Source organism: Spinacia oleracea, chromosome 2 (assembly GCF_020520425.1).
Source record: "Spinacia oleracea cultivar Varoflay chromosome 2, BTI_SOV_V1, whole genome shotgun sequence".
In the NCBI taxonomy this organism is placed as follows: domain Eukaryota; kingdom Viridiplantae; phylum Streptophyta; class Magnoliopsida; order Caryophyllales; family Amaranthaceae; genus Spinacia; species Spinacia oleracea.
In genome coordinates this window covers 2,887,299-2,911,778 of record NC_079488.1, presented here as the reverse complement: position 1 = coordinate 2,911,778, position 24,480 = coordinate 2,887,299, and the positions used below count along the sequence as shown (strand labels likewise).

Below are 24,480 nucleotides of genomic sequence, written 5' to 3'. Positions count from 1 at the left end.
TGATCAACTCCCCTAATCTTGTTTTTCAAACAAAATATATTAGTCGAATAAGATTATTAATATGTATATATATATATATATATATATATCCATTGTCATCAATAAACTTTTTTGATTGGCCTAGTGAACCACCTCTGAGTTGCAAGTAAAATCATACATTAGAGAAACAATGACCATACTTCAGTGCTGTATGAGTCCAGGTTCAGCCCAGAAGCAAGATTTTTGTGTGCGTATGGAACATGATATCCACCGTCCAAATAATTGTCACAAAATACCTGATATAGACAAATAGAAGCCAGCATTAGTCGACCAACAAGTCAATTAATGCAAAATGTAGTTGATCTGTAAAAGGTCTTTTCTTTGCATTCAGCAGAAAGCGAAACAAGTTATGTGTTTCAAACCAAGACAAAATTTGATTAAAATAAAATGTGGAGAGTTTTATGGTATATAACTGCAAGCTCAGACCTTCCAATTACACTCTAAGGTGTACTCGCGTCTACAAATGTAACTCAGAGAGGTGTCAACTCCATTGATACTAAGCAGGTCAGCTGAACCACCTAGCCAGTCATTCTCCATATTTCCATAATCAACTTCTTCTTCGGAAGAACTTAAGTTGACAACAACAAATGGCCCCCATGTTGCAACATTAATTGGTACGAGACCATACTCCTACAAACAACATTGAAATTATCAGAGAAATCATTCATCATTATCATTATCATTACCCCATTGCCTCAAAGAGGCTCCCGCGAGAAGTGGGGTAAGGGGGGGTCGGACGTACGCAACCTTACCCCTGCAATTGCAGAGGGGTTGTTTCCAATTGACCAAAAGCAATAACGGGACGACAACGGGACGACCATCTTCTACTTCATGGAAAGGAAGCGAAGAGGTTTTAAGAGCCATTTTGATTTAGTCCGTTACATCCCACAACCAAAAGAACAAATGAACCTTTGGCTCCATTGGAAACGGACATTATCAGAGAATTCATTCTAAGTAAGAAATGAATACAGAATGTTGTACATCAAATACAGAAATACTGCATACCTTGGGATTAAAATTCCTCAGTCCTGTAATTCTTGGAGCCTTAAGAAGATTTCCCTCTAAGCCATATGTCCATCCCTATAAAAAACGATGCAGATAATCTTCATTTTAAACAAATAACGGATTCAGATAAGCAAATTTTGGTTAGCTCAACAAACCTTTATACTGACAAGAAAAGCATAGAAGTGCTGATATAAAAAATAAAAAAAATAAAAAAAAGAAGTATATCACATGTAAAGTAAGCAAAGGGGAAAAAAAAAGCTTTAAAACACTGACACATATGTTAAAAGTAACTAAATTTGTTAAAGAAGTAACATTTGATTGAATAACAATGGCACTATGGCAAGTTCAATGTATTTAATGCATAGCAGTTATGGGAATTTACTTCCTCGGTTTCTCTAGAGTGGATTACTGAGAAAAACATTCAGGTCTGCCAACCTGAATTAAGGTCTACAAAGACATTCGAACGTTCATTTAAATTGCACACTCTGGATGGTTACTGATTAGACGGGGTATATCCATTAGTAAATTTCTGATATGATTTACAGTTAGACCAAGTGGAAGAAATAATGACAGAAAATATGTTATTTACTGAAATAAAGTAAAATGGATTCCATGTGCCGTAGCAATAGTAAAACTTCTCCATGTTGCGCTTAAAACTATACGATGTATTTCACATCAATGCAATGGAAACAAGTGTTCCTACTACTTAATCTGTCAGATGAAAATAATAACTAGCGTCAAATTATCTCTCTTCCATGGGGTTTTCAGGGAATATGTTAGCAAACCCTAAATGTAGATCAGCATACAGGAAATAGAATTTTGATTAGAGGTGATGCTGAGGTTGAGTCGTAGAGAACTCAAAGGCTCTGTTACCCAGACTCTTCATTTTACCTCAAATACCCGTGTCGGATCCTCGACACTCGGACATAAATATGGACACTTCAACACTTCATTTTGGGCCAAAATCATGCAATTTTTCCACAAAATAGCCATGTCGGACACTTGGACATATACCCGTGTCCGACAATGTTATCCGAGTCAGGGTAACATAGCTCAAAGGTTCTCAGAGATTTGAAGCTTGCAAGTTCGATGACTGAACGCGCTGTAAATTCTTTACTCTAGACTCAAATTCGAGAGAATTCTTTCTAGAGAAAGCTCCTTGGTTGACAATGCAAGGGCCGAAGTTTCAACAATATGGCGGTGAACAAAATTTAGGCTCTGTACCTCCATGCAAAAGGATATAATTAGGTCTGAACTTCGGACTTTAGCAATCGGCAAAGGTAATGTGAAACTATTGGGAATGCTCTGGCTCCGTGGACAACTTACAAGAGATGGATGTGGAAGGTAGAGAGGATCCTTAGCATGAGATCCTGACAGGGAATGTGAATCAGCTACCAGCTCAACCACCCTACCGGATACTCCAAGGCTATACAAATTTAGAAAGTGTATCTCCCCAATGATTGTATGTATTTCAATTTTATTAGTGCGATGTGAAGAGGTGGATGACAAAATTGACTGGAGAGGACATGGATAATGCAAGAAAATTCGGTTGTGGGATCGTTTCTAGAGCCCCAAATCCATTTTGTTGCAATGGAGTATTATGTAAAATATGGATGAGGGTAGACATACCAAAAAAAATATCTATAACCCCATTTCCGAGAAGAAAAAAAGAATGCGAAGGGAAAACCATAGGAAAATGTGGGGGGAGTGAAACTCACATGGTAAGGGCATACAAAGCAGGTTTTTCTACCACTTCCATAAGCAAGAATAGAAGCATGATGCCGACAAACATTGTGAAATGCATGAATTTTACCAACGCCATCTCGGCATATCACATATTCCACATTTCCCAATCTGCCATGGTTAAACCACGTTTAATTAGTCAGAAATCAGTTAATTGTAAAGCCACTCTCCACCTCCACACACACCCCTCCCCAACACCACACTCACGTTTACACAAATGAAGGAAGAGAAAATCGCACCTGCCAGTGAAATAGTCATGAGCATTCTTTATCTGATCAACGCATCCTAAAAGATAAAGACAAAGATTTCGGCATCATTACCATGTAGTCAAAAATAAATAATTTCACATACATTTGAAAAATGATTAGAGGAGCAAATTCTTGTGTTACTTAAAAGCTAGTTTGCCTATGTTCTCACGAAACAAGTCCATACTTTTCATCCACACTATATCGTAAGACACCGAAATTATACAATGACATAGAACGAGACACAACCCCCCCCCCCCCCCCCCTCTATATTGTTAGCTCTACTTTCAAGCATACTCAACTAGGTGAAAAGAAGATTCCTAACATTACATTGCAGATCTGAGAAACCTGCTCCATTATACGATCATTACATGATAGAAATAACTAAGTATAAAAAGTCAAAGCTTATGCTTATTTTTTAGATATTTCCTCCTTGTATTTAGTTTCTGTTAAGTAGCTTACTGTTAGGAATCTTTTACCTAGTCTTCCGTCTTTACTTTGTCTTCCTATTATCCTCTTAGTTTGTTAGCTAAACCTAATTAGGTTAATATAATCTTCCTGTATAAATATTGCTTTAGTTAATGAGAATATACATAACTTACCTCATTTTTGTATTCTCTTATATGGTATCAGCCTTGATCTTTTTTTCCTCCTAATTTCTATCTCTCTCGGCTATCTCCTCTATAGTACCTCGTCACAGCATTCCCAACCTTTGTGACCCAATCAACCCTCTCATCGTGATGAATGTCCACTCGGTTCAAAAACTCACCCCCTCAACCTATCTTACATGGAAATCCCAGGTTGAAGCTCTCCTCATTGGTTATGACCTTTTACTCCTTTGTTGATGGCTCAAAACTCATACCCTCGAAAACCATCACCAAGGATGACCGACTAAGTACCATAAACTCCTGATTGATGCGCTTGTAGGCACCCTCAGTCACAACCTTGGCCCTCTTATGACTCGAGCCACCACCGCCAAGGAAGCGTGGGAAATACTTGCTAGTACATATGCCAATCCTTCTTGCGATCATGTCAAGCGATTAAAGGCACAACTCCGCAACATCTCCAAAGGCTCTCTATCTATCGAGGAGTTCATGCACAAGATCAAGCGAGCCGTGAATGTACTAGCTTTGGGTGTTCATATTTCTCAAAAAGTTGTCATTGTTGGAAGTCCTAGTGAAAGTGCAAAACAAAAAGAGTGGGAAAAGTAAGAATGTGAAAAGTCCCACATTGGAAAAACACCAACTTCATTTATTGTTTATATTTGGGACTTGAGTGAAACACTTGTTTAAGAAAGCATGAGAGTGGCATGGGTGGACACCATGGTGTAAAAACTCGTCCGAGTTAACTCGTATCGCCCGAGTTAACTAGGTTTTGGAGGCCGACGATGCGAGATATCCCGAGTTGTAAAAGTGTTTTTAAAAACGGCGAGATCTCGGCCGGTTCAACCGATCCGAACGAGTTTTGTCCGCATTGAACGTTATTAACCTCACATCTACTCGGTTTTCGGCCGAATTCCCCATGTTTTCGACAAGAAGAAAGGGAAAAGGGAATGAAATGGAGAAACTCCACTAAAATAGGGTAGAGAACTCCATTTTCAGATCTAAAACAAGAAAGGAGAGAGAAGTAGACAAAGGAATTCATTTGATTATGTCACGCGTACGGTTTGGGGGAGGGGGACTAGGGTAGGTAGTGAGTGGGGCTGACATGGGGCTTCTTTTTCAAATTTTAAATTCCTACGTGACAACCGCGACATGGTCTGTGACTAACGCATCATTTCCGTTACCGAGACCGATCCCGCGACCGTGACCGATACCACATTTTTTTATCTATGGTGGACATACAACACACACGCGCGCGCGCGCCGGCCAGACGGGTCGGGCTCGAGCCGTGGGCCTTGGTACTTGGCGAATGCGGTTCGCGGGCGTGGAGTGGGTTTTGTTGGCCGGGTTATTCTTTTTGGTCATAGGTGGTTTTGATTAATTCTAACGGTCAGAAGAATTAATCAACCCACTAAATGTTGTAATTGCCCAATTAATCAACCCACTAAAGTACTAAACGTTGTAACTGCCCACTACTTCCACTACTAGCCGTTTATGACTGTTACAGTTTTCTTAATAAATACTTCCTCTTCCGTTTTTCATGAACACACATCACGGAAGCTGTTCTCTCAATTCTCTCTCAAACTCTCAAACACTCTTATGTTTTGGGCAAGTATTATGGTCTCCAATCGAGGCATGTGAGTGCACACAAAATTCGGTGTCGTATTAACCCTGGAGGAGTGGAGGGCAACTACAAGTGTTCTACTACATCAGAGGTAGCACAGAATTGTCTTTTAGAGCAGTGATTCGGCCACGGCGCGACAAATTGTTCAGCTCGTATTTACGTAATATCCAGATAAGTTGTTCTAATTTTATAGCTAACAATCTAAAAGACAATTATTATGGCTATGAATTCGAAATTCCTGATTCCTAATATGTTTAAGTTAGAACCTCTTGATGGAAAGAATTATAAACGTTGGGCGGTTAGCATGCGATTTTATTTAGAACAAATTGATGTTGTGTATGTTATTGCTGATGTTGTGAAACCTGATGATCGGAATTGCATGATTTTGAGTTGAAGTTTGCTAAAGATGATAGAACTTGTAAGGGAATGTTGTTGCATCATATGTCGAATGCATTGCTTGATATTTATATGAGATATAATCCTGCTAGGGATATTTGGGATGTTTTAGTAAAGAAGTATAGAACTGATGATGCCGGTACTAAACGTTACTGTGTTAGTAAGTGGTTAGGCTTTCAAGTTGAGGATGATAAACCCATTATAGATCAGATTCATGCTTATGAGAATGTGTGCATTGCTATGGCCGCTGAGGGTCTGTGTATTTGTGGTATCACTCTTGCTATTGTTTTAATTCAGAAACTGCCACCCTCATGGAAGGATTTTACAAATCAGTTAATGCATAAGAAGAAAGACCTTACCTTAGAGGAACTCGTAGGTCACCAGGAGAACCGTATTAAAGATAAAGGTCAATCTGTGTTTTCTGGTTCTGCTAAAGCTAATCTTGTTGAACCTAAGGGCAATTTCAGTTCTAATAAGTTTAAGGGGAAGGTCAGTCCGTTCAAGCTTCAAGGGAAAATAAAGAAGTATAAGTTTAAGGGAAACTGTTTTGAATGTGGGAAGGTTGGTCACAAGTCCAGGGATTGCAGGGTCAAGAAGAAGCCGGATCAGAATCAAGCCCACTGTAACACCCCGACAATTCCCTTTTTCTAAAACAACCCTTTTATAAATATAACTATAGAGAATTATCAAGGCATTATCGCCCGTGTGAAAACGTACGGCTTATTCAGAATTTTGCAGCGGAAAACATAAAACTAACTTTTAGGTTCATAAATAATCGATTACATACTAAGTCCAAAACCAATTAACGGAAATAAGGAAATACGAATAGTACGACAACTTCCAAATATAAGTTAACAACCCAAATCACTTAATAAAACAAATATAACTACGAGCTCTCTAATCCCGATCCCAATGATGCATCATCTTCAAACCTGTAGATGGGCAACGCTTATTGATCCTTAGAGACTGCTCACCAAAGTTGGGTCATCACAGGATCAATAAGGCATAGCCATGATCAACATGCACAAGCAAAAGCACGTAATCAGCAAAGCTGAGTACTACATACTGAATCAATAATAATCCTAACATGATTCTATTAAACGAACAACCCTAACATGATACTAATGAACACAAACAAGGGCAGACAAAACATGATAGTTTGACGACCATACTTGACCAGACTAGACTAGGCTAGACTTTTAGCAATAATATTATTTTAGTTGAAATAGACAATGGACCGAGTTGACCATCCAGAAGTCTTCACTAAGGAAGACGAGGTACGGGCGCGACTCCGTAACCTCAGTGACCTGCGATATCGAGGAACGTTTAAATAAAAATAGGACACGGTGATCAATCCGGTCCCAGAAAAGGCCATGGGCTACCACCATGAACCCCAACTCCTGTTTGTCCGTCACTTCAGACGTGCACAGTCTAAAGCTATTGCTATTCAGTTTCACTTTACATGATTTACAAATTGAGATTTCGTTATGACTCAACCATTACATAAGACAGACAATTCACATTTGTTCACAACTGTTTTTATCTTGGAATTAAGTAAGTGATCATAAAAGCATCAATCAAGACTCATTCCAACTTAACCAACCTTTCCTTTAACCATGAGCGACCCTGTATATGGGCATAAAGTTTCAACTTACTAAACAAGGTCCTCCGCCCTTATAAAGTAGTGAAAAGATAGAAAGGGAACAACAACCAATTGATCCAACCCAATCATATAGAATAATCTAGTGTTCCCAACCAACATGTTTGTATCAAACATCCATACTAACATGTTACAGTTCTTATAGTGCAAAATAAGTTCAATAAGTTTGTCCAACAGTATTAAACATGCACATTCCATATAACCAAGTTTGTCTATAATATCAACATCACCAAGTTCAACAATAATATCAACATGATTTCAACAATTAGCACACATTCCAAGCACGCAGGTATGTACGTACCTTGTGTAAACAAACTGATAGACCACTTTAACACTTTCAAAAGTCGCCTAAAGAGAATTCTTCGCCTAACACAACCAACACATATTCCCAATCAATTTTCGCAACCATAATAAAGCATTCTAAATACATCCTAAACATATTCAGAACCTTCCCTAACGTTAAACTTGAACATCTGATTTCCTAGCATCATAATTATTGAATTAGTGATTGAAATTCGTTGAAAACTCTTTACAAACATCATACTTTAATTTCCGGCAATATAAACTAATTCCAAACTACTCTAAAGCATAATCAATGTTCTTAAAATCATAAAAATAATAGCTTTAATAATATATAACCATTCTATTATGATTTAAATCATTAAAAACCTTAAAAATTCACACTTTAATAATTAAAATCATTATTTCATTTCAATTACCTAATCTGAAAATTAATAATTTAATTATGCAAACCTAAAATTCTGAAATCCACAATTAAATCATAAAGCCTATAATTTAAATTCAAGAAACGCAATTTAAATTATTAAAACGTTATTAAATTCATTATTTAAACATAATATGTAAATCTGAAAATTCTAGTTAAATCATAAAAACATATAATTTAGATTCAAGAACATAATTTAAATTCAAGAACATAAATTCAAATTAATAAACTTAATTAAAATATTTAAATAACTTAGGGTTTAAGAAATAACCAAAAGGAGAGGAAGGAGAGTGCTGGCCGGCGGTGGTGCAGGCACGGCAGTGGTGGCGAGCTAGGAGACGCGGCTGGGCGCGGTGGAGGTTGCGGTTGGGCTGGTTGCCGAAGGTGGTGATGGCCCGCGTGGAGTAGTGACGAAACAGAGTGGAGAGAGAACGTGCTGGTCGGCGATAGGGTTGCGCGGCGGCGAGCAGGGGTGGCGGAAAGAGGTTAGCGACGAGCCGACGGTGACTGCGGTGGTGCTGGGCTGGTGGTTGCGAACGGAAGAGGAAGCTGGCGGTGGTCCGGCGGTTGTAGGTGGCCGGCAGCTGGCGGCGTGAGTTGTAGCAGTAAGGGGAAGCAATGTGAGAAAGGAGGAGGGTTTGCAATTTACGTGAATGGTGGTTGAGAGGGAAGGGTTTGTTTTTCTTTTGTTTTCACGTGGAATAGGAGTATAGGAAGGTTATGGGTTCATTGTATTGGGCTTTGCCAATTTGGGCTAGGATTAGATTTAAGTTTGCATTTAAACTTCCAAAACCGGTTATGATTATTTTCCAAATTCCAATGTATTTCGTAATTCAAATTCTTTTCAACATAAAATTCTAAAATTATTCTTGATTGCGCAAACCGTTAAAATATTTAGGATATATTTAAATAAAATTAAATATACATTAAATATATAATAAAGTTCTCAAATCGTTAAATATTTAGAACGTAATTAAATAAAATAAATATACGTTAATTATATATTTATTACTTAAAATTCATAAATTCTATTTAAATATAAATAATGTACGTTAATATATATTAATAAAATTTATAAATTTACGGGGGATTACAATCTACCCCTCTTAAAAGAAGTTTCGTCCCGAAACTTGACAGGGAAATTCACACCTTTTTCAAAAGTTTTCAACTTATTCATACTAAAGAAGTATTTGTGCCACCTAAGTGCACTATTTTGCCAACTCAAAGCTGTTTGTGTTACTCATGAACACCTTTTCTTATGCGGAGAATCTATTTGCTTTGCATCAACTTGTAAAGGTTGCTAAAAATAAGCATAAAATGCATAAAAATACCATAAAAATAGGTAAAAAGCGCGAATTTCTATCGCATTCTACCCCCTTAAAGAAAACGAGTTACGCCCTCGTAACTCACCCCAGGGAATGACTTTGGATATTTCTACTTCAACGAATCATGTCCCCAAAGCTATATTTCCACTAAAATCATAGCAAGTGGGATTTCTACACTTCTTTCCACACAATGCCTCAACAGGTGACATCGTAATGCTTGCATGGTAACTATTGATGCACGAAAATTCAATCGAACCTGGGTGGCTTTCCCAATTACCCTTAGAGTCAATAACACAGGTTTTCAACATAAATTCCGTTAGTAATCTCAATCTGTCTATTGGTTGCAGGGCGGAAAGAAATATTCATTTTCAATGTTGTCCCCAAGATTCACCTGGACCTTATTGCCAAAATTTCAGACTTTTGTTCTCGGTAAGGATCTTATATGTTGCCCTATAAGGGTAATGTCTCCAAATATTCGTAGATAACACCATAACAGCTAACTCTAGGTCATGGGTTTGGTAATTAGCCTTATAAGGTTTCAATTGACGCGACAACAGCTAAATCTAGAAAGTTTCCTCACATTTCTCACTTCACTTGAATTTCGATTCCTTTTTCAACAAGTTGGTCATTGGTTTTGCTTTCTTCCAAAAGTCTTTCACAACCTCCTATAATGGTCATCTAGGCCTATAAAACTTCAAGTATCGGACACGTTCTTTGGAGTAGGTCACTCACTCACAGCTTGAATCTTAGCATGATCTACAGAAACTCCTTCTGTTCAACTTTTCCTTGATACCGAACCTCATTACACTTTTCATGGGTGTATAACTTTTGGGCTTAACTCTTAGCTCTTGCACCAATTCATGTATTTCTTTTCATCTTTTCCAGCCAACAATGATTTCCAACGATCCTGGACCACTCAAATCTTCTCTTAAATTTATTCCCTTACGTAACATAGTTCTCAATTAATTTAGTCCTTCACTTTTCTGTCGGTGTCACTTATACACATATGACTTCAAGATTTGTATACTTCATTTAATAAAACTAGATTCTTTCTAAGCGTCTCCAAATAATCCTCAGGTGTTTGTCATGATTTTTCTCATTCCTTGAATAAATCAGGATATCATCAATAACATAATAATGAACTTAATTCGGAATTCATGGAAAATCTTATCCATCAAATACATACTTATGGCAGGTGCATGGGTTAACCCAAAATATATTACTCTAAACCCATAATGACAATGACGAATGCTAATGAGGTCTTAGGCCCTTATCAGCTATTCTCAATGGGTGGTACTTCAAACACAAATCAGTTTTCGAGAACACACTCGCCCAATTCAATTGATCCAATATGTCATCTATCTTAGGTACATGATATTTATTCTTGACGGTGTTTAGTTCCCTAAAATCGATGCATAATTCCATACTCTTATGTTTCTACTTAATAAATATATTCCTTGACCAAACAACTCTTGCAATAGTGTCTTAATTCCCTCATTTCGGGAGGTGTCATTCTACATGGTGCTTTAGGTATAGGCGTCGTTTCAGGAACTAAGTCTATAGTGAACTCAAGGCTCTAACAGGTAACATACTTGCAATTTCACTCGGAAACACATCAATGAATCCGCTCATAATGGCAACATCCTCGGTTTTCACTCCAACTTCTTTACTCACCTCTAACACACTACGGAAAAATAGTTCACACTCCCTATTCATCAATTTTCTCACTTGCATTTCCGAAATAACTAAAGGTTCTTGGTCTTCTCAAAACATCTATATGAGGTCAATCTTCCAATATGGTTCCTTAATTTTACTTTCTGAATTTCACAGTACGTCTATCTTAGCGTTGTACAAACTTAGCCAATCCCATCCTAAGGTTTATGAATTCTTGTGCCTTTTGTTTTCTCATAAAAAGAGGATAAAACTTTTTCCTTAAGACGGTAACAAATGAATCCCAATTGAATCTCTCAACAACGCTAAGTCTAACCCCATTTTCTCTCCACTGTAAATCGGCTTCATCTTTCAAATACATGACAACTTGACCCACTCTCATATTCTCAAGACAATTCAAATCCCCAAACAATTTCTCAAACTCTCCAATCTGGTTTTCTAAAAAGGTGGGGTCATCTTTTCCGCCAAGAGGCGAATAGCAACAACTAAGTCATTATTGTTGGCCATTCTAGAACGCGGCCTGCAATTAGTATACTCTACTTTAGGTTTGAAACATCACCTATACGTTATCCCATACAATTTAATACTTGAATTGACCATAAAGTTCGCCTCAACCAACAATGTTCACATTAATACACATCATTTATGAAGGCACGACAATCGTTTATGAAGGTGCAACGATCGTCTACAAGATGCAATAATCATTGAAAAATAATCATCCTCGATAATTCACGAAAGACATTCACACACTGCACATATGGCATAACCTTTTGAATCATATTGGTCATGAGGGTCTAGATTGGCCCTCACTTTCTTTATGTACTCAAATCATTTAATATTATTGTGGCAATTAAATTGATCCACAATTCACACTGAGTATGCAACCAATGGAAAATTAATCCATGACGTGTTACCTAAAGGTTGGGGTATTATGGAATCCTCAAAATAGAATAAAGAACAATTCCTTGAAAACTTTAACTTTTATTGCTAACTCCATAAATATTTATTACATCCTTCAAAATAATAAAGAACATTTCAAACTTCAATAAACTTTAACTTTAAACTATTGTAGCTTCGCTACTTATTCTCTAAAACATAAAAGAGTTAAATTAACTATTTATGACTTCAAAATATTTGTGGCCTCTTGCCTATCCATTGCTCCTGAAACTTGCGAAGTGAAATTTAGATCTCAAGATTATCGAACTCTTCTTCAGGGTCTTCATCGGGGTCTTCCTCAGGGTTTGCATCTTCACCCATGTCTTCATCTTGATTAGGCTCACTTGCCATCTCCTGTTCACTTTCGAGCTCTGCATCCAAATCACTAGAGATCTCAATGGTTGGCTCATGAGCCGCTGGGTTAGGATACTCTGCCTCAACACCTACATTCTCATTCTCCACAGCTACATCATTTTCCTCTAGGTCATTATTTACACTAATTCCCATAGGTTCTTCTGTAACTGAATCCCCAACATGACTCCCTACGATTTTACCGTCTCTAAACCCACTTTCTGCCGCTTCAATAATGGTGGTCAGAATTTCTGAATCATATTTCCATCTACCATCCCAAGTTCCATACTTAGTCAAGTTTGGAGTCCCATTATCAGAATGCATGTCTTTAAACTTTTCCTTGAGTTCTAGGTATGGAAATTTGTTAGGTAAGCAATTAATGATTGTGGCTGCTATGATATCCTTTCTCATTAAGATAGGTTGCCCTTGAACTTTAGCATAATATTCACATCCAAACACAATTTTCTTCACGTAAATATCAGGGGTTTCTATATCAAGTTTCTCGAAGGATCCTATGTTAGTATACTTGGAAAGAAACATTTTATTCCTGGAATAAACAATTCAAAGTCTCACTAACGATTTTCCAGCCAAATCATAAACAAAGTTCAATAATGCAATAAGTTTGGTGGAAGCAAACAATTCTTTATGCACATTTAAATGTAACATTAAACAATTAGCATACGCACGTACATAACAATCAATTTCTTATGCTAGCATTGACTAGCTGCTAATGCACATATAATTCTATCTTATATGCCTTTCTTATACTACCCATCTCTCATAAACTAAAGCATTGAAATAGTTTAAATAACAAATTAAAAGGACGATAATATAATTAAATTATAACATAGAATAAAAATATAAAATAAATAAAGTAAAATAAATTAAGGAAATGCGTAGCGAATAAATTCGAAAATAAAGTTATTAATTCGAAGAAGATTTATATATATATATATATTTTTTTTTTTTTTTTTTTTTTTTTTAAATAACGAATTCTAACTCTTGAAACAATTTTAAAAAAAAAATTGAACTTCTAAAAAAAAATTGTACTCCTTTTTTTTGAATAATAATTAATAAGAAAAAGAATAAAAATTTCGAAAGTCAATTTAATTCGAATAAATAATTTGATTTCGAACTTAAATAAGAAATATTATATACTTTCAAACAAGATAAAAGGAGATCTTCCCCCCCAAAAAAAAGTACCAATTTTTGAACACTATAATACGTAGAATCTCGATTTTTAAGAAATTTATTTTAAATAACTAGATAGTTAGGCGCCTAAAAATTTATTAAAGTAAAACCTTAGCTCTGATACCACTTTGTAACACCCCGACAATTCCCTTTTTCTAAAACAACCCTTTTATAAATATAACTATAGAGAATTATCAAGGCATTATCGCCCGTGTGAAAACGTACGGCTTATTCAGAATTTTGCAGCGGAAAACATAAAACTAACTTTTAGGTTCATAAATAATCGATTACATACTAAGTCCAAAACCAATTAACGGAAATAAGGAAATACGAATAGTACGACAACTTCCAAATATAAGTTAACAACCCAAATCACTTAATAAAACAAATATAACTACGAGCTCTCTAATCCCGATCCCAATGATGCATCATCTTCAAACCTGTAGATGGGCAACGCTTATTGATCCTTAGAGACTGCTCACCAAAGTTGGGTCATCACAGGATCAATAAGGCATAGCCATGATCAACATGCACAAGCAAAAGCACGTAATCAGCAAAGCTGAGTACTACATACTGAATCAATAATAATCCTAACATGATTCTATTAAACGAACAACCCTAACATGATACTAATGAACACAAACAAGGGCAGACAAAACATGATAGTTTGACGACCATACTTGACCAGACTAGACTAGGCTAGACTTTTAGCAATAATATTATTTTAGTTGAAATAGACAATGGACCGAGTTGACCATCCAGAAGTCTTCACTAAGGAAGACGAGGTACGGGCGCGACTCCGTAACCTCAGTGACCTGCGATATCGAGGAACGTTTAAATAAAAATAGGACACGGTGATCAATCCGGTCCCAGAAAAGGCCATGGGCTACCACCATGAACCCCAACTCCTGTTTGTCCGTCACTTCAGACGTGCACAGTCTAAAGCTATTGCTATTCAGTTTCACTTTACATGATTTACAAATTGAGATTTCGTTATGACTCAACCATTACATAAGACAGACAATTCACATTTGTTCACAACTGTTTTTATCTTGGAATTAAGTAAGTGATCATAAAAGCATCAATCAAGACTCATTCCAACTTAACCAACCTTTCCTTTAACCATGAGCGACCCTGTATATGGGCATAAAGTTTCAACTTACTAAACAAGGTCCTCCGCCCTTATAAAGTAGTGAAAAGATAGAAAGGGAACAACAACCAATTGATCCAACCCAATCATATAGAATAATCTAGTGTTCCCAACCAACATGTTTGTATCAAACATCCATACTAACATGTTACAGTTCTTATAGTGCAAAATAAGTTCAATAAGTTTGTCCAACAGTATTAAACATGCACATTCCATATAACCAAGTTTGTCTATAATATCAACATCACCAAGTTCAACAATAATATCAACATGATTTCAACAATTAGCACACATTCCAAGCACGCAGGTATGTACGTACCTTGTGTAAACAAACTGATAGACCACTTTAACACTTTCAAAAGTCGCCTAAAGAGAATTCTTCGCCTAACACAACCAACACATATTCCCAATCAATTTTCGCAACCATAATAAAGCATTCTAAATACATCCTAAACATATTCAGAACCTTCCCTAACGTTAAACTTGAACATCTGATTTCCTAGCATCATAATTATTGAATTAGTGATTGAAATTCGTTGAAAACTCTTTACAAACATCATACTTTAATTTCCGGCAATATAAACTAATTCCAAACTACTCTAAAGCATAATCAATGTTCTTAAAATCATAAAAATAATAGCTTTAATAATATATAACCATTCTATTATGATTTAAATCATTAAAAACCTTAAAAATTCACACTTTAATAATTAAAATCATTATTTCATTTCAATTACCTAATCTGAAAATTAATAATTTAATTATGCAAACCTAAAATTCTGAAATCCACAATTAAATCATAAAGCCTATAATTTAAATTCAAGAAACGCAATTTAAATTATTAAAACGTTATTAAATTCATTATTTAAACATAATATGTAAATCTGAAAATTCTAGTTAAATCATAAAAACATATAATTTAGATTCAAGAACATAATTTAAATTCAAGAACATAAATTCAAATTAATAAACTTAATTAAAATATTTAAATAACTTAGGGTTTAAGAAATAACCAAAAGGAGAGGAAGGAGAGTGCTGGCCGGCGGTGGTGCAGGCACGGCAGTGGTGGCGAGCTAGGAGACGCGGCTGGGCGCGGTGGAGGTTGCGGTTGGGCTGGTTGCCGAAGGTGGTGATGGCCCGCGTGGAGTAGTGACGAAACAGAGTGGAGAGAGAACGTGCTGGTCGGCGATAGGGTTGCGCGGCGGCGAGCAGGGGTGGCGGAAAGAGGTTAGCGACGAGCCGACGGTGACTGCGGTGGTGCTGGGCTGGTGGTTGCGAACGGAAGAGGAAGCTGGCGGTGGTCCGGCGGTTGTAGGTGGCCGGCAGCTGGCGGCGTGAGTTGTAGCAGTAAGGGGAAGCAATGTGAGAAAGGAGGAGGGTTTGCAATTTACGTGAATGGTGGTTGAGAGGGAAGGGTTTGTTTTTCTTTTGTTTTCACGTGGAATAGGAGTATAGGAAGGTTATGGGTTCATTGTATTGGGCTTTGCCAATTTGGGCTAGGATTAGATTTAAGTTTGCATTTAAACTTCCAAAACCGGTTATGATTATTTTCCAAATTCCAATGTATTTCGTAATTCAAATTCTTTTCAACATAAAATTCTAAAATTATTCTTGATTGCGCAAACCGTTAAAATATTTAGGATATATTTAAATAAAATTAAATATACATTAAATATATAATAAAGTTCTCAAATCGTTAAATATTTAGAACGTAATTAAATAAAATAAATATACGTTAATTATATATTTATTACTTAAAATTCATAAATTCTATTTAAATATAAATAATGTACGTTAATATATATTAATAAAATTTATAAATTTACGGGGGATTACACCCACCTTGCTGAAGCTGTTGCTGATCCTAACAATTTTGTTGTTGTTGTTGTTGTTGTTTCAGAAGCTAACCTAACAGGTGATGTTGCCAAATGGATCGTTGATACAGGAGCAATCAGGCACATTTGCACCAGCAAAGACATGTTCACTGCCTATGAGAAGATTGATGGTGAAAACGTCTTTATGGGTAACTCTGCTTCTGCAACTGTCCAAGGCAAAGGGAAGATCATTCTCATTCTCACTTCTGGAAAAAATCTTACTTTAACCAATGTTTTACATATTCCAGAAATGCGTAGGAACCTGATTTCTGGTAGCTTACTCATAAAAGCTGGTTTGAAGCTTTCTTTTGATTCTAATAGGCTAGTTATTACTCACAATGGGGAATTTGTGGGAAAGGGCTTTTGTATGTAATGGGGCGCTGTTTACTCTTGATGTTTCAATTGAAGTTATGAATAAGAAAACTAGTACTTCTTCTGCTTACATTGCTGAGTCTATTGGATTTATGGCATGCTAGATTGGGTCATGTTAATATTGCTTCAATTAAAAGACTACACTTAAATATGATTCCAAGTTTTTCTAAAACTGACTTTGCAAAATGTGAAGTATGTTTTGAACCAAAATTTGCAAAGAAGCCTTTTAAATCAATAGACACACACAGAGAAGCACTAGAACTTGTTCATAGTGACTTGGGGATTTTAAAAATTATGAGAGCAGGGGTGGTAAAAGATATTACATTACTTTTGTTGATGACTGCTCCCGATTTACCATGGTTTTTCTTCCCAGGTCAAAGGATGAGGCTGGGGAGATGTTCCTCAAGTACAAGGCTGAAGTTGAAAATCAGCTAGGCACGAAAATCAAGAGACTTGGGAGTTATAGGGGTGGTGAGTATGACCCTAACACTCTTAAGGAGTTTTGTGAACAGAATGGTATAGTTCACGAAACAACGACTCCTTACACACCCGAACAAAACGGGATTGCTGAAAGGAAAAACAGAACTTTAAAAAATATGATGAATTCAATGCTTATTAGTTCTGGGCTTCCTGATAATATGTGGGGGGAAGCTATTCTTTTTGCTTGTCATGTTTTGAACAGGGTGCCTCACAAGAAGCTGGACAAGACCCCGTATGAGCTATGGAAAGGTCGAGCACCAAGCCTGAAATACTTGAAAGTGTGGGGGTGCCTAGCAAAGGTTTCCATACCCAATTTCAAGAGAGACAAGATTGGTCCCAAAACGGTTGATTCTATCTTTATTGGTTATACTTATCAAAGTGCTGCTTATCATTTTCTTGTTAAAGGTGCTAACAACTCTCATGCAGTGGTAACATTATTGAAGCAAGAGATGCTGAATTTTTTGAAAACATTTTTCTTTTAAAAGTCTCTTGCATTAATAATGATGTACCATCTTCTAGCATTTCTATTGCCTTGCCCATTGCTTCTTCCTCCACTAATAATGATTATGATTTGGAGCCATGGAGAAGCAAAAAGGCAATAAAGGAAACAAGTTATGGTGATGATTTCATTACTGCTCTTCTAACTGAACCTTTATTGATTACTGATGATTTTGTGTATGTCTTCATTTTATAAGACGACCCTAGAACTTGAAGAGGCAATGAGGTCAGTTGGTGCAGTTTTCTAGAAAGAGGCTATAGATAGTGAACTTCAGTCAATCCTAAGTAATAATACTTGAGAATTGGTTGATCTTCCTAGAGGTTGCAAGACCATTACTTGTAAATGGATCTTTAGAAAAAAAATTGAAATCATGTGGATCCATTGACAAGCATAAGGCCAGGATTGTGGTAAGGGGTGTTACCCAAAAACATGGCATTGATTATTTTGATACATATTCTCCTGTAACTAAAATTGCAACCATTAGAACCTCTTGCATGCATGTTAGGGAAATTAGGTGCTTAATGACTATATTTGAACTTGGAAATAATGAAGAATATATCTATAATAGCTAAGAAAATATAATACTCTAAATAAATATGAAATGACTATGAACGTAATAATCAATTTAACTTCAAGATGCTTACAATTTATATAATCCTATATGCTAAAAATAATGAGTGGTAATTTATTTTACCTCTAAAGTAACAATGATTCACGTTGTTTCTACCGTAAGAATTTTTCCTAAATCTTTAACAAACAACAAAACATTAAAATAAGTTTTCCTTAAAATACTCTTCTTTAAATATGGCTTTACTATTTTTATCTTAACAATGCATTCATGATCTTGTTGTGCATCAAATGGATGTGAAAACTGCATTTTTGAATGGTGATTCAGATGAAGAAATTTATATGGTTCAACCTGAAGGTTTTGTTGTCCCAGACTCCCAGGTCAAGAGAACAAAGTTTGTAAACTGGTCAAGTCATTGTATGGGCTTAAGCAAGCCCCTAAGCAGTGGCATGACAAGTTTGACAAGACAATGACTAGTAATGGCTATCATGTAAATGAAGGTGACTCTTGCGTTTATTCTAAACATGATTCTTTTGGTTGTGTGATTATTTTTCTTTATGTGGATGATATTCTAATTTTTGGTACTGATTTGGATCGAGTGAATGAAACAAAAGAACTTTTGAGTACAAATTTTGAAATGAAAGACATGGGTGAGGCAGATGTTATTTTGGGAGTAAAAATTATTAGAACTCCAAATGGCATATGTCTTAGTCAAGCTCACTATGTTGAAAAACTTCTTAAAAAGTTTGATTCATTCAATGTCGATCCAATCAAGACCCCCTATGATATAAGCATCCATTTAAAGAAAAATAAAGGTGATCCTGTTTGTCAATGCGAGTATGCTAAAATTATTGATAGTGTCATGTTTCTTATGAACTATACTAGACCTGCAATTGCCTATTGCCTATTCTGTAAGTAGGTTGAGCAGGTACACTCATAACCCAAGCAATGAGCATTGGGGTGCTTTGAGGCGGTTGCTTAGGTATCCAAGGGGTACCATGGATTAGGGATTGCACTACTCCAAGTTTCCAGGAGCGTTGGAGGGATTTTGTGATGCCAACTGGGTATCCGGAAATGATGAAGTCAACTCCATACCTCCTATTAAGTTCAAAACGAAAGTCACTTGGTAGGAAAGAGATCCTAGCTTGAATGTCACTAAGTGTTAATTCAAGTCGCAAGACATTGACACTTATTCAATTGTTTATTTTGCCCAAAAATTCAATTCCTTCATTTCTTTCTTTTTTCTTCTCATCTTCGGACCTGTGGGGGATTGTTGGAAGTCCTAGTGAAAGTGCAAAAGAAAAAAGTAGAAAAAGTGAGAATGTGAAAAGTCCCACATTGGAAAAACACCAACTTCATTTATTTTTTATATTTGGGGACTTGAGTGAAACACTTGTTTAAGAAAGCATGAGAGTGGCATGGGTGGACACAAAACAAACACACGTGGAGCGCGCTGGCCGGCCGGGGCGGGCTCGGGCCGTGGGCCTTGGTACTTGGCGAATGCAGTTCGCGGGCGTAGGGTGGGTTTTTTGGGCCGGGTTATTCTTTTTGGTCAGAAGTGGTTTTGATTAATTCTAACAGTCACAAGAATTAATCAACCCACTAAATGTTGTAACTACCCAATTAATCAACCCACTAAACGTTGTAACTGCCCACTACTTCCACTACTAGCTGTTTATGATTGTTACACTTTTCTTAATAAATACTTCCTCTTTCGTATTTCATACACACACATCACAAAAATTGTTCTCTCAATTCTCTCTCAAACTCTCAAACACTCTTCTGTTCTAGGCAAGTATTCTGGTCTCCAATCGAGGTTTGTGAGTGCACACAAACCTTGGTGTCGTGTTAACCCTGGAGGGCAACCGCAAGTGTTCTACTGCATCGGAGGTAGCGCGGAATTGTCTTTTAAAGCAGTGGTTCGACCAAGGCGTGACAAATTATTCAGTTTATATTTACGTAATATCCAGATAATTTGTTCTAATTTTATAGCTAACAGTCACTGATCGTGTTCTTGAGGGGCTCGATGAAAACTATCAATCTGTCATTGATTCTGTCATCGGGACCCTCCAATATCCTTTGAAGAGCTTAATGAGAAGCTTATCAACAAGGAACTTATGATTGTTGCTCGTAAGAAATCTGTGACTTTTCCGGCAACGGAAAACTACACCCAGCAACGGAAAACTACACCTTTCTGGAAACGGAAAACTACACTAACGCTCGCTGGAACAACAAACACAACACCCCATCTCCAACAACTGCAACTCCTAACTCGACACACCCTCCCAAGAACTTTAAACCCTTTGAAGGTAAATGTCAGTGGTGCAATGTGAGGGGTCATGTACTTGCCTATTGTCCCACCTTTAAAGAGCTTCATCCTACTGCAATCTCCCACCACGTGGAACTGGCAACAATGGCCAACCTCATGCTCATGTTGTCGCTGCCTAGGCAGCCTCCTCCTCTCAAGCAAATCCGGCATGGTAGATAGATAGTGGTGCGAGTCATCATGTCACTACCGACTTGACAAACCTCTCTCACCATTTTCCGTATGATGGTACAGATGAAATAATGATTGGCGACGGCTTCGATCTTCCGATTTCACACACTTGTTCTACTCTTCTCCCTACATCCTCTCATGCTTTTAAATTATCTAATGTCCTTTGTGTCCCCTCAATGCATAGAAATATCATTTCAATTCGTCAATTTTGTCATCATAATAATGTCAATATTGAATTCTCATCTTCTTTCTTCTATGTCAAGAAACCTAACACAAGGAGACTCTCTTCCAAGGACCAACTAAAGATGGAGTATATGAGTGGCCACAATCTTTTTTCTTTTTAACCTAGGATCTACAACATCACCATGAACGTTGATTGGCACCATCATTTTGGTCATCCTTCCACTTCAAATTTAAAACAGTTATTATCTAGCTTTGCAGTTACCCATTTTCCCGATTCGCATTGTAATTCATGTTTGATTAATAAAAGGCACAAACTCCCATTTTGTTTATCTACTCTTGCCACTTCCTCCCCTCTTGAAGATATTTACAATGATGTTTGGTGCTCCCCAATTTATTCATTTGATAACTTTAAATATTATGTGGTACTTGTAGATCATTTCACCAACTATGTGTGGCTATATCCTATTAAAAATAGATCGGACACTGCTATAATCTTTCCTAAGCTTAAAGCCTTGGAAAACTTGCTATAATCTTTCCTAAGTTTAAAGACAATGGTGGTGAATATGAAAAACTTGTTGCATATCTTGCTTCTAATGGCATTACTCATCTGACGTCGCCGCCCCACACACCCGAACACAACGGGTTTGCCGAGCGTCGTCATAGACTCATTGTCAAAACAAGTTTGGCACTCCTCGCTCATGCATCAATACCCCTTAAGTATTGCTTTCATGCCATTCTTACTTCTTTTTATCTAATTAATAGGATGCCTACTCCAACTATACATAATCAATCTCCGTATCATAAGTTATTTGGGACACCTTCTAAGTACACTCACCTTCACAATTTTGGTTGTCTATGCTACCCTCAGCTAAGGCCATACACTCCTCATAAGCTTGCACCTAAGTCCATTGCTTGCATTTTTCTTGGCTATTCACCTACACAGCATGCTTATTTATGTCTTGATCCATCTTCTCACTGCATTTACTCTTCTAGGCATGTAAGGTTTGTGGAAGACACATATCCATTTTCTAAAACTCATGCTTCCGCCCCCGTTACTGATGACACTTTAGATGAATGGTGTTCATTTGAACTTGCTACTACTGTAACACAAACTCCTCAACCAATGCAGCAACCTCCCATCACTCCCCCATCACCAATTGTCTTCCACCAGCCACTTACACAAACTGCAGCAGCCCCATCCCCACAAACATCCCCTACACCTACGCCACATCCAGAAACACCTATACCAACCCCACCACCTCCTCCACCTCGCACCATAACTACAGGAGCGACGAATAATATCTTTAAGCCAATTAACAAACTGAACCTTAATCCCAAGTTCAACCAACTGAAACCAAAAACTGTCAAACAAGCTTTATTTGACACATCTTGGAAAGCTGCTATGGAAATGCAATACCAGTCTCTCATTGACAATGGTACGTGGGAGCTTGTTCCACCTTCTTCAGCTCAAACTTCGGTTGGTTGCAAATGGGTCTTTCGCTATGTTACTCAAACACGAGTGTCGGTGTCGTGTCCGACAAGGTGTCGGAGTATCCGACACCCCGATCCAAATATTTGCAGACACTCCGACACGGTCAAAGGAGTGTCTTGACTTGTGTTTTAGACACGGCTCTTAGACAAAGTGTCGATAAAAAATAGCGACACTTTTTGTAAAAGTTTTAAAATAATTATTAAATTAATAATAAAATAAAGATTAAAATATTAATAAATAATAAAATTAAAATAAAAATAACAAAATAAGATAAAAGGTCGTGAAAGAGTTGAAAAGTCATTATATAATCCCTCAAAAAGTAAACATATAATAAATAAATAAATATAAAAAAGCTGAAATGAATAAATGATATCACGTGGGTTTGTTATTCTGTTCCCTCTTCCCACATACTCCTGACAGACCCACACCTTAGGTCTTTATTTTTATTAAAGGTAAAAAAGAAAAGAAAAAGGAGCAAAGCCCAATAAGTCAGTAAACCACGCCCACCACTCCACCAACACTAAACAGAAAACTCCTTCAACGCAAAACAGAGGATGAAGACCGCCGGAAACCATGGATGATTCTGAAACATGAGTGAAATCAAAGATAGAAGAGTATAGTACGCACGATTTTTCATCTACAATAAAAGCCCCAATGTGTTTTTTCTTCTCTCGTCTTCCTCGGCCTTCAATTTCTAGATCTAGAGTTTCGAATTTGAATTTTTTTACTCAATTTTTTTTCTGCTTCCGATTTCGACACTGCATTTCGGACTCTTTTCCGACACCGGTGTCGACACCTCCCCGGACACGTGTCGTGTGTCGTGTCGCGGGTCGGGTCGTGTCGACACCGACACCAGCCGTCCGATGAAGTGTCGGAGTAACGTAGGTCTTTCGTGTTAAATACACAAAAGATGAAAAAGTTGAACGGCAAAAGCCCGTCTGTTGCAAAAGGATTTCATCAACGTCCCGGACTTGATTATTTCGAGACATTCAGCCCAGTAATTAAACCATCAACTGTTCATCTAATACTATTTCTTGCAACCACAAATGGATGGTGATTGCGATAACTCGACATTAATGACGTTTTCCTCCAAGGCACACTCACCGAAGATGTTTTTATGGTTCAACCCCACGGATTTGTCGATGCACAAAATCCTCATCATGTATGTCACCTTCGAAAGGCCATCTATGGTCTAAAACAAGCACCTTGTGCTTGGTATACCGAATTCCGCACTTACCTTCTCGAAGTTGGCTTCACAAATTCAGTTATGGATACATCTTTATTCTTTACACATGGCATTAATTCTCCTATTTATGTACTTGTTTATGTTGATGACATAATAATTACAGGGCCATGTTCTTTAAGCGTATCTGTACTTGTTTATGTTGATGACATAATAATTACAGGGCCATATTCTTTAAGTGTATCCGACTTTATCATTGGGCTTGCAAATAGGTTCTCACTCAAAGACCTTGGTGACCTTGATTGTTTCTTGAGTGTTGAAGTCCAACAGTGCTCCCATGGTTTATTCCTACTATCTCAAAGGAAATACATAATGGACCTCCTTGATAGAGCACAAATGTCTACTGCAAGCCTGTTAGCTCTCCTCTTGATCTCAACGTCAAATTGACTTTGGGTGCAGGAACTACTCTTGATAATCCAATTGAATATTGAATGTTGGTTGGTGGCCTCCAATATTTATCTCTTACTCGCAATGATGTTGCTTTTGCAGTCAACAAGCTATCTCAATTCATGCACAAACCGACCACCGTGCATTACCAAGCCTTGAAGCATCTCCTCCGATATCTCCATGGCTCAATTGATCTCGGCCAGTCGGCCTTAACATATACTCT

At 37.2% G+C, this 24,480-nt stretch overlaps 2 protein-coding genes and 1 long non-coding RNA gene across 5 annotated transcripts in view; all 3 read right to left on the bottom strand.

Moving 5' to 3' along the window:
- LOC110805105 (choline monooxygenase, chloroplastic-like) overlaps positions 1–24,480 on the bottom strand; it is a 29,692-nt gene that overhangs the window by 3,421 nt on the left and 1,791 nt on the right. For both annotated transcript variants that reach the window (XM_022010721.2, XM_022010722.2), the window contains exons 2-6: positions 3,027–3,072; positions 2,763–2,898; positions 1,045–1,119; positions 466–669; positions 180–275 (exon numbers count right to left, since the gene is read on the bottom strand). In XM_022010721.2, coding sequence (XP_021866413.2) covers positions 180–275; positions 466–669; positions 1,045–1,119; positions 2,763–2,898; positions 3,027–3,072 — 557 coding nt within the window. The remainder of the gene's footprint in view (positions 1–179; positions 276–465; positions 670–1,044; positions 1,120–2,762; positions 2,899–3,026; positions 3,073–24,480) is intronic.
- Positions 6,385–9,049, bottom strand: LOC130467726 (uncharacterized). Its single transcript, XR_008927430.1, has 3 exons — positions 8,310–9,049; positions 7,616–7,680; positions 6,385–6,620 (listed from the first exon to the last, which is right to left on the bottom strand). It is a non-coding gene; the product is annotated as an uncharacterized lncRNA (long non-coding RNA).
- LOC130467725 (uncharacterized) lies at positions 11,367–16,466 on the bottom strand. Of its 2 annotated transcripts, none has more exons than XM_056836388.1 (3): positions 15,676–16,466; positions 14,982–15,046; positions 11,367–12,868 (listed from the first exon to the last, which is right to left on the bottom strand). In XM_056836388.1, exon 3 carries the CDS (start codon positions 12,859–12,861, stop codon positions 12,217–12,219), a length of 645 nt encoding a protein of 214 aa, XP_056692366.1. In that variant the 5' UTR covers positions 12,862–12,868; positions 14,982–15,046; positions 15,676–16,466; the 3' UTR covers positions 11,367–12,216. The 2 variants fall into 2 exon arrangements, 1 of the variants encoding a protein (XP_056692366.1); XR_008927429.1 differs by lacking the exon at positions 11,367–12,868 and adding an exon at positions 13,751–13,986 and having other exon boundaries at positions 15,676–16,413.